This window comes from Equus przewalskii, chromosome 24 (assembly GCF_037783145.1).
Source record: "Equus przewalskii isolate Varuska chromosome 24, EquPr2, whole genome shotgun sequence".
In the NCBI taxonomy this organism is placed as follows: domain Eukaryota; kingdom Metazoa; phylum Chordata; class Mammalia; order Perissodactyla; family Equidae; genus Equus; species Equus przewalskii.
In genome coordinates, this window is record NC_091854.1 from 1,083,059 (window position 1) to 1,101,777 (window position 18,719).

At 37.2% G+C, this 18,719-nt stretch overlaps 1 protein-coding gene across 1 annotated transcript in view; it reads left to right on the top strand.

Moving 5' to 3' along the window:
• The window catches only part of SASS6 (SAS-6 centriolar assembly protein), a 44,081-nt gene that overhangs the window by 22,434 nt on the left and 2,928 nt on the right, over positions 1-18,719 (top strand). The window contains exons 14-15 of the mRNA XM_070592183.1: positions 1,462-1,590; positions 17,484-17,581. Of these exons, the coding sequence (XP_070448284.1) occupies positions 1,462-1,590; positions 17,484-17,581 (227 nt within the window). The remainder of the gene's footprint in view (positions 1-1,461; positions 1,591-17,483; positions 17,582-18,719) is intronic.

Here is an 18,719-nt window from a genome sequence, read left to right on the forward strand (position 1 = left end):
TATAAGCTTTCCAGCTCTCAGGACAAGATCTCTTGCTTTTTCCTTGCAAGAAATAAGAGGGGAGAGAAAGAAAAGCAGCTCCTTACATCTGGGAGCTGGCTTGGTACTATCACTTAGGCCTAGGTGTCACTGGGAGCTGGCCTAGCACTCACAGTTAGGCCTTGGGGGCTCTCCTGTTGAACATGAACAATTTCACAGAATATCAGCATCAGTCAAGGCCACTCTATGACTGTGATGAATCAAGACAAAAACAAGACCACTCTGTAATCATGTCTGAATGCAACAAAAAAATATGAACATTGCCGGAGGACAAAAATGGGCAAGCATCCTCCTGTCCTGGCTAACGTGAGTGACTGGTGCTACATTAGCAGTTACTGCTTTGGCCTTAATACATTCCTCCTGCCTCATTAGATAAGATTTATTCAGATACCCAGTTGTACCATTATCCCCATTTCCTGATAGCATCTGATCCACAGCAAAGCCCCACTTTCTTAAACTGTCCCTCAAAGCACCTAACATGTGCCTAATTCCACTGAATAAGTCCATTTTAACACCCTCTTCCTGAGACACCCGTCTTATTAGGTTCCTCATGGTGTGCAGTCTCCCTTGTTGTAAGGAGCAGTAAACCCAATGTATACACCTATAGATATGTTTCTGGTAGTCTTTGGCTGGAAGGCATTGGCAGAGGATTTAAAATGGCAGGTGCCTAATTGAATTTTTAATTTACTCTAGTAAATCAGTACATGATGTTTAAAGAAGGGAAAAGATTTCTGCTAGATTGGGAATAGGTACAGAAAGAAGTGCCCGTACTAAATTTCAAACTTGAAAGAACTTGACAGGCTTAACCTTAATGACTGATGGTAAATAGCTGGGTGAAAGATATTTTTATCAAGCAGCCATTGATGTACACAGTTGCTTTTTTAAGATTTGTGTTTCAATTGTCCTGTTATAAAAATAAACTGGTTTTGCGACGTTGGTTAATGGTGGTATCACTATGTTGAGAATTAGTAGCAAAGCAAATTATTGTCTCAAGTGGTCCATTTAAGAACACAGATCTTGATCTTAACTCAGTCTGGCAGAAAATTATTTTTATTTCTAAAATCCCTGATTGGCCTATTGATCTATGACTCCCTTCCCTATCCCCCCCTTTTTAGGAATGGGAAGCCTCGAGGGAACCAACATGGTCCGGGGGTCTTTGTTTTAACTCATCTCAAAGGCAGGTCCAGTGGTTTGTTTTGTCTGAGCTTACACAGCCACATTGAAAAGCCCTGTGGGCCAAAGGTACCCCAGCCTCATGCTGTATAATAAAGCAGGGTTTTGTGGTGTTAGGATAAATAAAATTGGTCTCAGAAATAGTGCTCTTAACTATTAGTTATAACAGATGCTAACGGCTCCTGGATCAGCATATACTATTTAGAACTAATTTCTCATCCTTAACCTTTTTCATGTTTTTGGTTTTAGGTTGATGGTAGACTGACTTACCCATCTTGTGGGATGGGTTATCCTGTCTCCTCTGCATTTGCATTCCAGAATACCTTTCCTCATCCTATATCTGCCAAAAATACCATCCACCCAGTTTCAGGACCAAAGGTAGCCAAATTAATACTTTTATTGAAAAATATAGCAACTTATTAACATACACATATTTTTCAATTTTTAAAAATTTATTCATTGAGCAATTGGTAAGTATTAGATAATGTACAAGATGAATATATTACTAAATATCTAGTATATACGTTTATAGTAAGTATTATATGCACTGTATGATATTTCTTGAGTCACTGTAATTTATAAAAACCTGGACATCATTGTGCTTAAACTTTATTTATTCCTATTCAGTGTCTCCATTTTTTTGTTAATTTTTATTGAGTTTATAATAGTTTATAATCTTGTGAAATTTCAGTTGTACATTACTGTTTGTCAGTCATGTTGTAAGTACACCCCTTCACCCTTTGTGCCCACCCCCGACCCCCGCTTTCCTCTGGTAGCCACTAATCTGTTCTCTTTGTCTACATGTTTAAAATTCCTTATATGAGCAGAGTCATACAGAGGTTGTCCTTCTCTATCTGGCTTATTTCACTTAACAGTTCCCTCAAGGTCCATCCATGTTGTTGTGAATGGGACAATTTTATTCTTTTTTATGGCTGAGTAGTATTCCATTGTATATATATACCATATCTTCTTTATCCAGTCATCAGTTGATGGGCACCAAGGTTGCTTCCATGTCTCGGCTATTGTAAATAATGCTGCAATGAACATAGGGGTGCATGGGACTTTTGGAATTGCTGACTTCAAGCTCTTTGGATAGATACCCAGTAGGGGGGTAGCTGGGTCATATGGTATTTCTATTTTTACTTTTTTGAGAAATCTCCATAGTGGCTGTACCAGTTTGCATTCCCACCAGGAGTGTATGAGGGATCCTTTTTCTCCACAGCCTCTCCAACATTTGTTACATTTGTTTTGGATATTTTTGCCATTCTAATGGGTGTAAGGTGATATCTTAGTGTAGTTTTGATTTCCATTTCCCTGATGATCAGTGATGATGAACATCTTTTCATGTGCCTGTTGGCCATCCGTATATCTTCTTTGGAGAAATGTCTGTTCATGTTTCCTGCCAATTTTTTGATCTGGTTGTTTGAGTTTTTGTTGTTGAGTTATGTGAGTTCTTTATATATTATGGAAATTAACCCTTTGTCGGATGTATGACTTGCAAATATTTTTTCCCAATTAGTGGGTTGTTTTTTTTGTCTCAATCCTGTTTTCCCTTGCCTTGAAGACGCTCTTTAGTCTGGTGAAGTCCCATTTGTTTATTCTTTCTATTGTTTCCCTTCTCTGAGAAGACATGGCGTCCGACAAGATCCTTTTAATACTGATGTCAAAGAGTGTACTGCCTATATTTTCTTCTAGAAGCCTTATGGTTTCAGGTCTTACCTTTAGGTCTTTGATCCATTTTGAGTTTATTTTTGTGAATGGTGAAAAAGAATGGTCAATTTTCATTCTTTTATATGTGGCTTTCGAGTTTTCCCAGCACCATTTGTTGAAAAGACTTTCTTTTCTCCATTGTATGCCCTCAGCTCCTTTGTTGAAGATTAGCTGTCCATAGATGTGTGATTTTATTTCTGGGCTTTCAATTCTGTTCCATTGATCTGTTCACCTGTTTTTGTACCAATACCATGCTGTTTTGATTACTGTAGCTTTGTAGATTGTGATGGCTCCAGCTTTGTTCTTTTTTCTCAGAATTGCTTTAGCAATTCGGGGTCTTTTGTTGCCCCACATGAATTTTAGGATTCTTTGTTGTATTTCTGTAAAGAATGTCATTGGGATTCTCATTGAGATTGCATTGAATCTGTAGATTGCTTTAGGTAGTATGGACATTTTAACTATGTTTATTCTTCCAATCCATGTACATGGAATGTCTTTCCATCTCTTTATGTTGTCATCCATTTCTTTCAGGAAAGCCTTGTAGTTTTCGTTGTATAGGTCTTTCACTTCCTTAGTTAAATTCACCCCGAGGTATTTTATTCTTTTTGTTGTGATTGTGAATGGTATTGTGTTCTTGAGTTCTTTTTCTGTTAGTTCGTTATTAGAGTATAGAAATGCTACTGAGTTATGTAAGTTGATTTTGTACCCTGCAGCTTTGCTGTAGTTGTTGATTATTTTTAGAAGTTTTCCAATGGATTCTTCGGGGTTTTCTATATATAAGATCATGTCGTCTGCAAACAGCGAGAGTTTAACTTCTTCCCTCCCTATTTGGATTCCTTTTATTCCTTTCTCTTGCCTAATTGCTCTGGCCAAAACCTCCAGTACTATGTTGAATAAGAGTGGTGATAGAGGGCATCCTTGTCTCATTCCTGTTTTCGGAAGGATGGTGCTAATTTTTTGCTCATTGAGTATGATGTTGGCTGTGAGTTTGTCACGTATGGCCTTTCTTATGTTGAGGTAATTTCCTTCTAGCCCCATTTTGTTCAGAGTTTTTATCATAAATGGCTGTTGGATCTTGTCAAATGCTTTTTCTGCATCTATTGAGATGATCATGTGGTTTTTATTCCTCAATTTGCTGATGTGGTGTATCACGTTGATTGATTTGTGGATGTTGAACCATCCTTGTGTCCCTGGTATGAATCCCTCTTGATCATGATGTATGATCCTTTTGCTGTATTGCCCAATTCGAGTTGCCAAAATTTTGTTGGGAATTTTTGCATCTATGTTCATCAGCAATGTTGGCCTTTAGTTTTCTTTTTTTGTGCTGTCCTTGTCAGGGTTTGGTATCAGCGTGATGTTGGCCTTGTTGAATGGGTTAGGAGGTGTCCCATCCTCCCTAATTTTTTTGAACAGCTTGAAAAGTATAGGTGTTAAATCCTCTTTGAAAGTTTGGTAGAATTCCCCAGGAAAGCTGTCTGGTCCTGGAGTTTTATTCTTTGGGATGGTTTTGATTGCTGTTTCAATCTCTTTCCTTGTGATTGGTCTATTCAGATTGTCTGCTTCTTCTTGACTTAGCTTTGGGAGATTGTAAGAGTCTAAGAATTTATCCTTTTCCTCTAGGTTATCCATTTTGGTGGCATATAGTTTTTCATAGTACTCTCTTTATAATCCAGCGTATTTCTGCGGAGTCTGTTATGTCTCCTCTTTCATTTCTGATTTTGTTTATTTGAGCTTTCTCTCTTTTTTTCTTTGTAAGTCTGGCTAGGGGTTTGTCACTTTTATTTATCTTCTCAACGAACCAGCTTTTTGTTTCATTGATCCTTTCTACTGCCTTTTTTGTTTCAAAAGCATTTGTTTCTGCTCTGATTTTTATTATTTCTCTCCTAGTGCTGACTTTGGGCTTTGTTCTTCTTTCTGTAATTCAGTTAGGTATAATTTGAGATTGCTTATTTGGGATTTTTCTTGTTTCTTAAGGTTGCCTGGATTGCAATAAATTTCCCTCTTAATACAGCTTTTTCTGTATTCCATATGAGTTGGTATGGCATGTTATCATTGTCATTTGTCTCCAGATTTTTTTTATTTCTTCAATTTCTTCAATGATCCATTGCTTGTTCAATAGCATATTGGTTAGTCTCCACATCTTTGTCCCTTTCAGAGCTTTTTTCTTGTAATTACTTTCTAGCTTTATAGCATTATGATCAGAGAAGATGCTTGTTACTATATCAATTTTTTTGAATTTATAGAGACTTGCCTTGTTTCCCAACACATGGTCTATCCTTGAGAATGTCCCGTGGGCACTTGAGAAGAATGTGTATTCTGCTGTTTTTGGATGGAGTGTTCTATATCTGTATATTAAGTCCAACTGTTTTAGCTTTTCGTTTAATTCCACTGTTTCCTTGTTGATTTTCTGTCTGGGTGATCTGTCCAGTGATGTGAGTGGGGTGTTGAGGTCCCCTACTATTGTGTTACTTTTGATGTCTTCTTTTAGGTTTGTTAATAGTTGCTTTATGAACTTTGGTGGTCCTGTGTTGGGTGCATAGATATTTATAAGGGTTATTTCTTCTTGATGTAGTGTCCCTTTGATCATTATATACTGCCCCTCTATGTCTCTCTTTACCTGCCTTATCTTGAAATCTACTTTGTCTGATGTAAGTATTGCAACACCTGCTTTCTTTTGTTTGCCATTAGCTTGGAGTATCGTCTTCACCCCTTCACTCTGAGCCTGTATTTATCATTGGAGCTCAGATGTGTTTCCTTGAGGCAACAGATTGTTGGATCTTGTTCTTTAATCCATCTTGCCACTCTGTGTCTTTTTATTGGAGAGTTCAATCCGTTTACATTGAGGGTGATTCTTGATGCATGAGGGCTTAATGCTGTCATTTTGTCACTTGTTTTCTGGTTTTCCTGTGTTTCCTTTGTTTCTCATCCTGTGTGTTTTGGCCTACCCGTTGACTGCTGCAGTTTCTTATGCTGGGTTTCTTTGCTTTTTCCTTATTTATTTTTTGTGCCTCTCTTCTGTTTTGTAGTTTAGTGGCTACCCTGAAGTTTGTATTCAGAATCTCATGCATAACATAGTCCATTTTCTAGTGGCCTCTTATTTCCTTAGCCTAAACTGATTCAGTCCCTTTCCTCCTCCTCTCGTAGGTTATTATTGTCATCTCTTATTCCAACTTGTGATGTGAGTTTGTGGTTAAAGTGACAAGATTGTCTTTGTTTTTGGTGTTTTCCTTCCCTTTAGCCTAATGCTATAGTTGAATATTTGCTATCCTTTTCTGATTCTATCTATTTGTCTCCTTACTCTGTGTTTTGTGACCCCTTTCTCCCTGTTTTTCTTTTTCCAGGTCTGAGGGCCTTCTTGAGGATTTCTTGTAGGGGGTGTCTCCTGGCTACAAAGTCCCTTAGCTTTTGTTTGTTTGGGAAAGATTTAACTTCTCCCTCATATCTGAATGATATTTTTGCTGGATAGAGTATTCTTGGCTGAAGATTTTTATCCTTCAAAGTTTTGAATATGTCATTCCAATCTCTCCTAGCTACTAAGGTTTCTGCAGAGAAGTCTGCTGAAGGTCTGATAGGGGTTCCTTTGTAGGTTATTCTCTCCTGCCTTGCTGCCCTGAGTATTCTTTCTTTGTCATTCAGTTTTGCCAGTTTTACTACTATATGCCTTGCAGTAGGGCGTTTTACATTGACATATCTAGGAGATCTGGAAGCTTCTTCCACACACATTTCTCTCTCATTCCCTAGATTTGGGAAACTCTCTGCTATTATTTCTTTGAGCACGCTTTCTGCTCCATTCTCCTTTTCTTTGCCCTTGGGGATAACTATAATTAGTTATCATTATACTCATTGAGTCGGCTATTTCTCGGAGATCTTCTTCATTGCTTTTTATTCTTTGTTCTCTCTCTTCCTCTGTATGGAGCCATTCAACCTCTCTTCGATTATGCTGATTTGCTCCTCTGTGGCATCCACGTGGGCATTCAGGGAATCTGTATTATGTTTTATTTCTTCCGTTGTATTTTTCATCTCTAGTTTTTCTCATTATTTCTTCTTTATCGTTCCAATCTCTTTTGTGAAGTAACTCCAGAACTCGACTTGTTTCTCTATATTCTCCTTTACCTCATTCAGTTTTTTTGACCATAGCTATTCTGAATTCATTGTCATTTAGTTTACCTATTTCCAAGTCCTCAGGACATAATTCTGTGTTATTATTGTTTTCCTTCTCGTCTGGAGCTTTTATGAATTGTTTGATGCTAGAAGAACGATTTTTCCTCATAGTGCTTTTATTTGCTTTCAGTTACAGCCTGTTGCCACTAGATGGGAGTTGAGAGCTGCGTATTCTGAGCCCTCCACCTTCAGCTGAGATGTCATGGCACAGCGCTGGCTGGGGGGGTGGGGCACTTTCTCTTGTGCGCAGACCCAGGATTCCAGACCAGCTCTCGCTATCTGGTCTCCTGGGGTCTTGGCTTGATGAGGTCACCCCATGCGAAAGCTTTCACCCTGTTACAGGGCTTCTGTCTGGGCTGCAAGGGTGCTAGGGAGTCCTGGGTGATCCTGCAGATGAGCGGCCCCTCACCTGCTCCTTCCCTTATGGAGCCTCCCATGGCAGTGATCCCAGGCTTTAGGGGAGGAATCCAAGTTCTCTCTTACCCCGTTCCAGCTCCTCCAAGGGGGGCTTCAGCCTCTCTGCCCTCTGTCATTTGGCTGCTGTGGGTCTCCAAGGATTCCTGTGCCATTAGGATATTTTCTGTTGGAATATGGTTTCTCCTTTTTGTTGTATGTTAGAGGGGCGAGAGTCCCAGGCAAGCTCACTCTGCCATGACACTCTCTCCATTTTTTTTTAATTGAGGTAACATTGGTTCATGACATTATATGAAGTTTAGGTGTACTTCATTATATTTGGATTTCTGCATAGATTACATCATGTTCACCATCCAAAGACTAGTTACCATCCATCACTGTACACATATACTCAGTCACCCTTTTTCCCTCCTTCCACCGTTCCCCTCTGGTAACCACCAATCTAATCTGTATATCTCTTACCGCCCAAGGGGGGTCGTCTGCTGGCCTCATGACATGCCAGTAGTCAAGAGGCAAGGTGATAGGAGAGAAGGGACTTTATTACGCTTGCTGGCAGGAGGGAAGATGGCCAAGTCATGTCCAAAAGAACCATCTCAAAGAACAAAGACTACAGGCCAGTTATATATGGGGCTATTCTGCAGGTAGGGGAGGCGGCTGGTCTCTCGGTGGGAGGAGACATCTGGTCCCAGTTCCTGATAGTCCTTTGTGTTACTGGATATGCATCAGAGAATGGAGCAATGCCCTATACCCTGATCTTTCACTCGTCATTGATGATGGCTATCAGCATAGGCTCTCTGCCCAGGGGTCATCACATTCCTAAGGAACTCAAAAGAACAAAGTTACCATCTTAAAGCAGCTGAGGGGGGACATGAAATCTACAGAGCATATCTGAGTTAGTCAGTCAGAGGTCATTTAAAGTTACAATATGGTTTCCTTTCTACAATATAGCTTCTCTTATGTCAACCTTGTGTTGACCCGGTATCATATCTATGTGTGTTTGTTGTTGTTTTTATCTTCCACGTATGAGTGAAATCATATAGTATTTGACTTTCTCTTGCTTAGCATAATACCCTCAAAGTCTATCCATGTTCTTGCAACTGGCAAGATTTCATCTTTTTTTATGACTGAGTAGTGTATATACACCACATCTTCTTTATCCATTCATCCATTGATGGGCACTTATGTTGTTTCCAAGTCTTGACTGTTATGAATAATACTTCAATGAACATAGGGGTAGAAATTATTATTTTGATTTAGTGTTTTCATATTCTTTGGATAAATAGCCAGAAGTGGAATAGCTGGATCATCTGGTATTTCTGTTTCTAATTTTTTGAGGAATCTCCATACTGTTTTCCCTAATGGCTGTACCAGTTTGCACTCCCACCACTAGTGTATGAGGGTTCCCTTTTCTTCACAGCCTCTCCAATGCTTATTTATTTTTAATTTTTTAATTTTATTTTGGGTTTTTTTGAGGAAGATTAGCCCTGAGCTGACATCAGCTGCCAGTTTTTCCTCTTTTTGCCGAGGAAGACTGGCCCTGCACTAACATCCATGCCCACCTTCCTCTACTTTATATGTGGGACGCCTGCCACAGCAAGGCTTGACAAGCAGTGCATAGGTCTGCACCCGGGATCCAAACCAGCGAACCTCAGGCTGCCGAAGCAGAACATGTGAACTTAACTGCTGCACCACTGGGCCCTCCCAACACTTCTTATTTCTTGTCTTATTAATTATAGCCATTCTGACGGACATGAGGTGATATCTCATTGTACTTTTGATTTACACTTCCCTAATAATTAGTGATGTTGAACTTGTTTTCATGTGCCTGTTGGCCATCTGTACATTTTTGGAAAAATGTTCAGATCTTTTGCCCATTTTTAGTTGGTTTTTTGTTTTTGTTGTTGAGTTACATGAGTTCTTTATATATTTTGGATATTAACCCCTTATCAAATAATTTTCTCCCAATTGTTAGGTTGTCTTTTTGTTTTGTTGATGGTTTTCTTTGCTGTGCAGAAGCTTTTTAGTTTGATGTAATCCCATTTGTTTATTTTTTCTTTTGTTTCCCTTTCCTGATGAGAAATGGTATTCAAAAAGATACTACTAAGACCGATGTCAAAGAGCATATACCTATGTTTTCTTGTAGAAGTTTTATAGTTTAAGGTCTTACATTCAAGTCTTTAATCCATTTTGAGTTAATTTTTGTGTATGGTGTAAGATAATGGTCTATTTTCATTCTTCGGCAGGTGGCTGTCTGGTTTTCCCAACATCGTTTATGGAAAAGACTTTCCTTTCTCTGTTGTATGTTCTTGGCTCCTCAAAAATTAGCTGTCCATAGATACATGGGTTTATTTCTGGGCTTTCAGTTCTCTTCCTTTGATCTGTGTGTCTGGTTTTTGTGCCAATACCATGGTGTTTTGATTACTGTAACTTTGTATTGTATTTTGAAATCAGGGAGTGTGATACCTCCAGCTTTGTTCTTCTTTCTCAGGATTGCTTTGGCTATTTGGGGTCTTTTGTTGTTCCATATGAATTTTAGGATTCTTTGTTCTATTTTTGTGAAAAATGTTGGGATTTTGATACGGACTGCATTGAATCTGTAGATTGCTTTAGGAAGGATGGACATTTTAACTACGTTAATTCTTCTAATCCATGGGCATGGAATCTCTTTCCATTTGTTTGTGTCTTCTTCAGTTTCTTTCAAAAGTGTTTTATAGTTTTCAGGGTACAGATCTTTTCACCTCTTGTTAAATTTTTCTGTAGGTATTTTATTCTGTTTGTTGTAAGTGTAAATTGGATTCTATTCTTAATTTCTCTTTCTGTGATTTCATCGTTAGTGTATGGAAATGCAATTTATTTTTGTATGTTGATTTTGTACCCTGCAACTTTACTGTATGTTTATTATTTCTGTTAGTTTTTTGGTGGATTCTTTAGGGTTTTCTATATGTAAACTCATTTCATCTGTGAATAATGACACTTCTACTTCTTCGTTTCCCATGTAGATCCCTTTTATTTCTTTCTATGCCTGATTGCTCTGGCTAGGACTTGTGATACTATGTTTAATAAGAGTGGTAAAAGTGGGCATCCTTGTCTGGTTCCTGTCCTTAAAGGGATAGCTTTCAGTTTTTCACCATTGAGTATGGTGTTGGCTGTGGGTTTGCCATATATGGGCTTTATTATGTTGACGTACTTTCCTTCTTTACCCATTTTATTCAGTTTTTATCATAAATGGATGCTGTATCTTGTTAAATGCTTTCTCTGCTTCTATTGAGATGATCATGTGATTTTTATTGTTCATTTTGTTAATGTGGAGTATCATGTTGATTGATTTGTGGATCTTGAACCATCCTCACATCTCTGGAATAAATCACACTTAATCATGGTATATGACCATTTTAAGGCATTATTGTATTTGATTTGCTAGCATTTTGTTGAGAATTTTTGCATCTGTGTTCATCAGTAATATTGACCTGTAATTTTCTTTTTCTGTCTTGTCCTTGTCTGGTTTGGTATCAGGGTAATGTTGGCCTCATAGAATGAATTAGGAAGCATCTCCTCCTCTTCAACTTTTTGGAAGAGATTGAGAAGGATAGGTATTAAGACTTCTTTGAAGCTTTGGTAGAATTCACCAGGGAAGTCTTATGCTCCTGGGCTTTTGTCTTTTGGCAGGTTTTTGATTACTATTTTGATCTCCCTACCAGTGATTAGTCTATTCAGGTTCTCTGTTTTTATTTGATTCAGTTTTGGAAAGTTGTATGATTCTAAGAATTTGTCCATTTTTTCCAGATTATGCGATTTGTTGGTGTATAGCTTTTCATAGTATTCTCTTATAATCCTTTGTATTTCAGTGATGTCCATTGTAATTTCTCCTCTTTCATTTCTGATTTTATTTCAGTCTTCTCTTTATTTTCTTGGTGAGTCTAGCCAAAGGTTTGTCAATGTTGTTTGTCTTTTCAAAGAACCAGCTCTTAGTTTCATTGACTTTTTTTGTGGCTTTTTTTTTTTTTAGTCTCATTTATTTCCACTCTGATTTTTATTATTTCTTTCCTTCTACTCATTTTGGGCTGCTTTGTTTGTTCTTCTTTGTCTAGTTCCTTTAGGTGTATCATTAGATTGTTTATTTGAGATTTTTCTTGTTTTTGAAGTAGGGCTCTATTACTGTAAAATTTCCTTAGTACCACTTTTGCTGTATCTCGTGAGTTTTGGTATTTGTCTGTTAGTTTTCATTTGTCTCCAGGTATTTTTTGATTTCTCTGTTGACTGAATAGTTGTCAGTAGCATTTTGTTTAATCTCAACATACTTGTGGCTTTCCCAGTTTCTTCTTGTAGTTGATTTCTTGTTTCATACTGTCATGGTCAGAAAAGATGCTTGGTTTTATTTCGATCTTGGTAAATTTATTAAGACTTGTTTTCTGGCCTAATATGTAATCTATCCTGGAGAATGTTCCATGTGCATTCTAAAAGAATGTGTATTCTGCAGTTTTTGGATGGGATGTTTTGTATATATCTACTAAGTCCATTTGGTCTATTGTGTCATTTAAGGCCACTGTTTCCTTATTGATCTTCTGTTTGGATGATATATCCATTGATATAAATGGAGTGTTAAAGTCTTATTGTTATTATAAATTTTTCCTTGTATGTCTATTAATAGTTGCTTTATATATTTAGGTGCTCCTATGTTGGGTGCATAGTTATTTACAAGCATTATGTCCTCTTGTTGGATTGTTCTCTTTATCATATGTAATGCCCTCTTTGTCTCTTGTTACAGTTTTTGTTTTAAAGTCTGTTTTGTTTGATGTAAGTATTGCTCCCCAAGCTTGCTTTTCATTTCCGTTTGCATGGAGTATCTTTTTCCATCCCTTCACTTTCAGTTTGAGTGTCTTTAGGTCTGAAGTGTGTCTCTTGTTTGCAGCGTGTATATGGGTCTTGTTTTTTTATCCAATTGACCACCCTATGTCTTTTGATTGGAGCTTTTAGTTCACTGATATTTAAAGTAGCTATTGGTAAATATGTACTCATTGTCATTTTGTTACTTTTTTTCTGGGTGTTTTAGTAGTTCTTCTCTTGCTCTCTTCTCTTGTGATTTGATGGCTTTCTTTAGTATAAAGTTTCTGTTCCTTCCTCTTTATTTTTTGTGTATTTATTATAGGTTCTGGTTTGTGATTACCATGAGGTTCATATATAATAACCTATGAAAATAATCTACATTAAGTTAATGATGTCTTAAGTTTGATGTCTTACTAAACACCCTGCACTTTTACTTCCTCCCTCCCTCCTCATTTTATGGTTTTGATGTCGTATTTTACCTATTTTTGTGTGTGCGTATCCATTAACCTCTTATCATGGAGATAGATATTTTTAGTACTTTTGTTGTTTGACCTTCATATAGGACCTTTACAGGTGGTTAATCCACTGCCTTTAATGTATATGTGCATTTACCAGTGATTATTTTTCTTTGATAATTTTCTTAGTCCTATTTGTGGTCTTTTCTTTTCAACTTAAATAAGTCCCTTAAGTTTTCTTGTAAGGCCGGTTTTCTTGGTGATAAACTCCTGTAGTTTTTGCTTTTCTGGAGACTCTTTATCTCTCCTTCCATTCTTAATGATTGCTTTGCCAGGTAGAGTCTTTTTGACTAGCTTGTTTTCCTGTCAGCACTTTGTGAATTTATCATGCCACTCCCTTCTAGCCTGTAAGGTTTCTGCTGAGAAGTCAGCTGATAGCCCAGTGGGGTTTCTTTTGTATGTTTATGTATGTATTGTATGTTTTGTATGTATTGCCTTTCTGTTGCAGCTTTTAAGATTCTTTCTTTATCTTTAATTCTTGGCATTTTAATTATAATGTGTCTTGGTGTGGGGCTCTTTGGGTCCATCTTGTTTTGTGCTCTCTGTGCTTTCTATACACGGATGTCTGTTTCCTTCCTTAGAGTAGGGAAGTTTTCAGCCATTATTTCTTTAAATAAGTTCTCTGCCCATTTCTCTCTCTCTTCTTCTGGGACACCTATAATGTGGATGTTAGTATGCTTGATGTTGTCCAAGACTTAGACTGTCCCTTAGACTGTCCTTGTTCTTTTTAATTCTTTTTTCTGTTTCCTGTTCAGCTTGGATGATTTCCTCTACTCTTTCATCCAGATCACTGATTCGTTCTTCTGTGTCGTCTGCTCTGCCGTTGATTCCCTATAGTGAAATTTTCGTTTCCGTTTTTGTATTTTTCAGTTCTGAGTGGCTCTTTTTTATATTTTCCAGTTCTTTGTTGAATTTCTCACTGTGTTCATCTATTCTCCTAAGAACGTAATCATCCTTATGACTATTATTTTGTACATTTTATCAGGTAGATTGTTTATCTCTGTTTCATTTCGTTTTTTTTCTGAGGATTTGTCCTCTGCCCTTATCTGGAACATACTCCTTTTTCTCCTCATTTTGCCAACTTCTCTGTGTTTATATCTATGTATTAGATAGAGAAGCTACATATCCTGATTTTGGACATATAGCCTTACATAAGAGATCCCTTTTTTGGGGGCCAGCTGTGTGACTTCCTCTTGTCACCTGTTCCAAATGTTCCAGGAGTGTCCCCTGTCTGCACTATGTGTGCCCTTCTGTTGTGGTGGGCTTGCTTTTGCTATGGTCGCATGGGTATGTTAGGCTGGCCCCTGGGCCAGCTGGTTGTAATGTTCAGCCATGTGCAGCTGCTGTGGTCACTTTATTGGGTGGGGCAAGCCCTGGCAGAGCTGGCCGTGAGGTCCAATAGCACACAGCTACAGCTGGTTTGCTTTAAAGCAAGTTGCGTACCCAGTGTTGCTGGTTGCTAGACTTGGGCTTACCATTGCTGCAGGCCTCAGCCGCCACTCTCTGGAGTGTGCAGCTATTGGTGGTTCTCTCAGGAGTGCAGATGGGTTGGGCCGTCCTCAGGCAAGTGCACAGTCATTTCAGGCGTTGGAATGTGGGGCAGATGCCCTGTGTGGCTGTTTCAGATGGCCCAGAGGCACAAGTTTGCTGTGGCTTACACACCCTACTGCCCATGGGCCCAAAGCACCCCGCCAGTGCTGGCTCAGCCATTCTTAGGTCCCGATGAGGTGGACTTGCTCCATTTCTATCTATTTATCAAGCCTCTCCATTTTTATTCATTCGTCTGTTTATATCTTTTGCAACTCTGTGGTGTATTAGCTATGGTGACATTTTTAGATTCCATTGCCAGGATTTAAAGGTCTAGTAGGGCAGGGTTATAGCAAACTTTAAAATGTAGTTCTGGCAACATTATCTCAAATAACATATGCCTAGTTGTCCTTCCAAGTCTTGATTTATTTGCTAAGACTTTTTTCAACCCACTTGAGTTGTTCGTCCATATTACTATTACTAATATCTTAGATTTATGTATTGTTTTCATGTGTATTATAATTTTGTTTTCACAATAATTTAATCCACACAGAGCTGCCACTGATTCTGTTTTCATTCCTAACTTCAGGTCCAAATTGATCTTGTCCTAAATCATAGAGACAAATATTTTTGGAAAGAATATTATAAAAGATAGAATTGAGGACTTTGAGACTCGTATTATAAACACTTTGTCAAATTAGTTTTGGTCTCCCCTAAAAATAAGTTGGCTGCGTTGCTTAAGCAAGTGCTTCTCTTTAGCTTTAGCCTTATTAATTATCATCTGAAGCTGTTGAGGATTCTCAGTGAAATGAGAATTAAACTTGATTTTTTACGCTTAGCATATTATTATGTAAAGACTATTCAGATGCATTTAATTGGGTTTTTTTGCACTGCCTATTAAAGAAAATTAAATATGTATATTCAAAGAAATACTATTGTTTTCTCTCTTTTTTTGGTGAGGAAGATTCCCTCTGAGCTAACATCCATTGTCAATCTTCCTCTGCTTTTCCTTGAGGAATATTAGTCCTGAGCTAACATCTCTCCTAGTTTTCCTCTATTTTGTATGTGGGTCTCTGCCATGACATGGCTTGACGAGTGGTGTAGGTCCACACTCAGGATCTGATCTTGTGAAGTTGGCCACCAAAGCAGAGTGCACCAAACTTAACCACTATGCTGCGGGGCCAGCCCCGGAACACTCTTGTGTTCTAATACATACCAGTATACTCAAGTGTGATTGCATCCTGGGATCAGTTTTTTCTTTAGAATTATGATTGAATTCACACTTGCTTTTTTATTTTAAACAGCTTTCCAGGAATATATATGTTGTCCAAAATAAGGACAGGAACTACTACAGGTAGTTACCTAGTTGGTAGGTTTGCATATGACTTATAAAATAATGAGGTTACCTTTCTTATAAGCTCTTCTGGCATCAGAGGAATCATTATGACAATGACGTTCTTAACCATACGAGCAAGAATTTAACTGTTTCCTGTATCATTGATCTCTCCATATTCTTTTGATCATGTGTCCCCAATAGTTTTTTTTAAAAAACCTAAAACAAACAAAACACTTTGAACTTGAATCTCTAATAAGGAATATTTATTTATCTCTGAATTGTATGCATATAGTACTCAACTACTATATTATATACGTATAGTTTAGTGGTTAAGAAAGTGGAATCTGATGTTAGAGTTTAAATCCTGCTTCTAACAATGTGAAGTTGGTCAAGCCACTGAAAAACAAGCAGAAAACAACATCCAGCTCTCATGCTTGAGTTTCTCTACTTGTGAAATAGAGCAATAATTTTATCTACCTTACGGGATTATAGTGAGGGCTAAGTGAGTTAATGCCTTTGCTTAGAATAGTGCCTTGTACATGATTACTGCTTCCTAAGTGTTTTATGTTATCTATTATTAATAATAAAATGTTCTCAAAATACCAATTAATGAATGAGATTAAAAATTTAAATAGGGACTGACCCCGTGGTGTAGTGGTTAAGTTTGCATGCTCCACTTAGATGGCCTGGATTCGCTGGTTCGGATCCCAGGTGTAGACCTACACCACTCATCAGCCATGGTGTGGCAGCAACGCACATACAAAATAGAGGAAAATTGGCATAGATGTTAGCTCAGGGCAAATCTTCATCAGCAAAAAAAAAAAAAAAAAAAAGTCTGTAACTAAGATTTTTTTTTCTTACACCTTTATGCATAGTTGTATTCACTGCCTAGTTTGGAGAGCTGATCTAAGTAGTCTTGTGGTAGCAGCTATGGCAATTAAAACATGTTCTTTTTAGTTGCAATTAAAAAAATAATTTTATTTCATGACATTCGATGTTATATCAATCTGTGATATAACTGATGTCTTAAAATGTTACTGTCAAGATTCAGTACATTTAAATAGATGTTTAACTGTGAGGATGTAAAGTAACGTGAGTTAAATGCAAGAAACAAAATCATGCTGAAAGAATATGTAAACGTATTTTAAAAAATTGTGCCATGCTAACCAATAGAAAGAATACTAGATAATTTTAAAGCGTAATCTCAATTTTAAAAAAGTAACTTCTCCTTTATCTTTCAAGACGATAGTAGCCATGAATTCATTCATCCAATAAATATTTAATGAATGTCTACTATGGCCAGTCATTTTGCTTCTTGCAAGAAATACAGCATAGATTCTTGGATTACTTTGACTGTTTCAAAATTTGAATTGGTAGCGCTATTTAGAATCCTTAAATAAATATAACAGGCTCTGAAACTTCTTGAAAAGGGAAGAAATTGCAGAATGCATAAGGTAAATGCGTCATTCTGGAACTTGGTCACTTATAGCACTGGGACATTTATTTAGATGTGTCAGTGTTCACTTTATGTTTCAAAATAATTGTTAAGAGAATTATTTCGTGCTCTTCCTCTTGCTTATATGACAGGGACTTTTTTGGTAAGGAGAAATGGAATTCTTTTTATTAAATCTTCTCAGTAGAATGTGCTTGTGTTAGAAAATATAGGTTGGACCTGTATTTTCATGGTCTAGATTTATTGCAAAACAGTTTAACCGCCTATCTCCGTTGAGAACTGTCTCAGTTCTCACTAATTCAGTTACATGAGATGTTTTCCCTCTTCACAGGTTCATTTTAACTTGCAGTTTACAAAACCAAACACATCACTAGGAGATGTTCAGTCAGGAACAACTGTTAATATGCCTTGCTCAACTGACAAGGAAAAGTAAGTACTTGTTGACTTAGAATTTAATGTTTACAATTTTGAAAGTCATCTTAAAGAATTTTATCAGTGCTTGAAAGCTACAATGACTGCTTAATTATTTGTGACATTTTAAGTTACTGATCAGTGGAACTTAAGTTAAAATACTTTTAGCTATAAGAAAGAAGTTTCTCATATTTTTTAAAACTGTAGGAGACAGTTAGACATATAGTAAAATTTTATTTTTTAAGAGATTTTCGTACGTAACTGAAGATCACCCTTGTAAATATTCTTGGGCATGTAGATAGAAATCTTTTTAATTCCTCGTAGTTAGCTGTTTTGTTTTTGTTTTCCTTTATGGTTATGTCTGTCTCTGGAAGCTTTCCATTTTCCTGAATTATTTGTTCCAGTGTAAAGTAATCCGAGAAACCGGTTAGAATTCCTTGGTGAATAAGAGTAAAAAGGCTTATGAGATTGTCCGATAGCTGACATACATAAGCTGTAATGCCAATTTGTGACTTCTGTTTTGCCTAGTCAGATTCCTTGCCCATTTTTTAGATCTTAAACAGGTTTTGCATAGTGAAGTTTATTGAATCAGAGAGTTGTGGCTAAATTAAACAACTCATGTATGCAAATTTGTCTCTCTGGGTAGGGTAGTCTTCATGTTTGTAATATTGTTTTCTTATCATCATGCTTCCTTATTTACTTAAAATTTAGTGGCTTTAAGGCCTGCCTGCTGGCACTCATTATCGTGAGCTATTACCATCCCAATATGTTGCAAACTAAATTACTAACATGTCTCAGAGAGGCTTCTTATCACAGCTTTCTAGACTTTATTCACTGGCTCCTTTAAAATTGACACCAAGATGAGTATTAAAATAGTTAATGTTTTTGCATCTCCCTTTTTTAAAAACGTCAGAATTCTTTGAAGCCCTGAAATGTGTTATATTTATCTCAAGGCAGAGCACCTGGAATTCATATTAGTGGTAGAACATCATAATTTTTATCGTTAACTCCATCATATACACCAAGAGCAATTTTGCTTGAAGAACATAAGATGATCATGTTTGTACAAAATCAAACATAATCGTGTGTCCGTAAAATTAGGACTTTTCAGCTATTTTGAATTTTTTCTGTTTAGAATTGGTTTGTTCTTTCATTT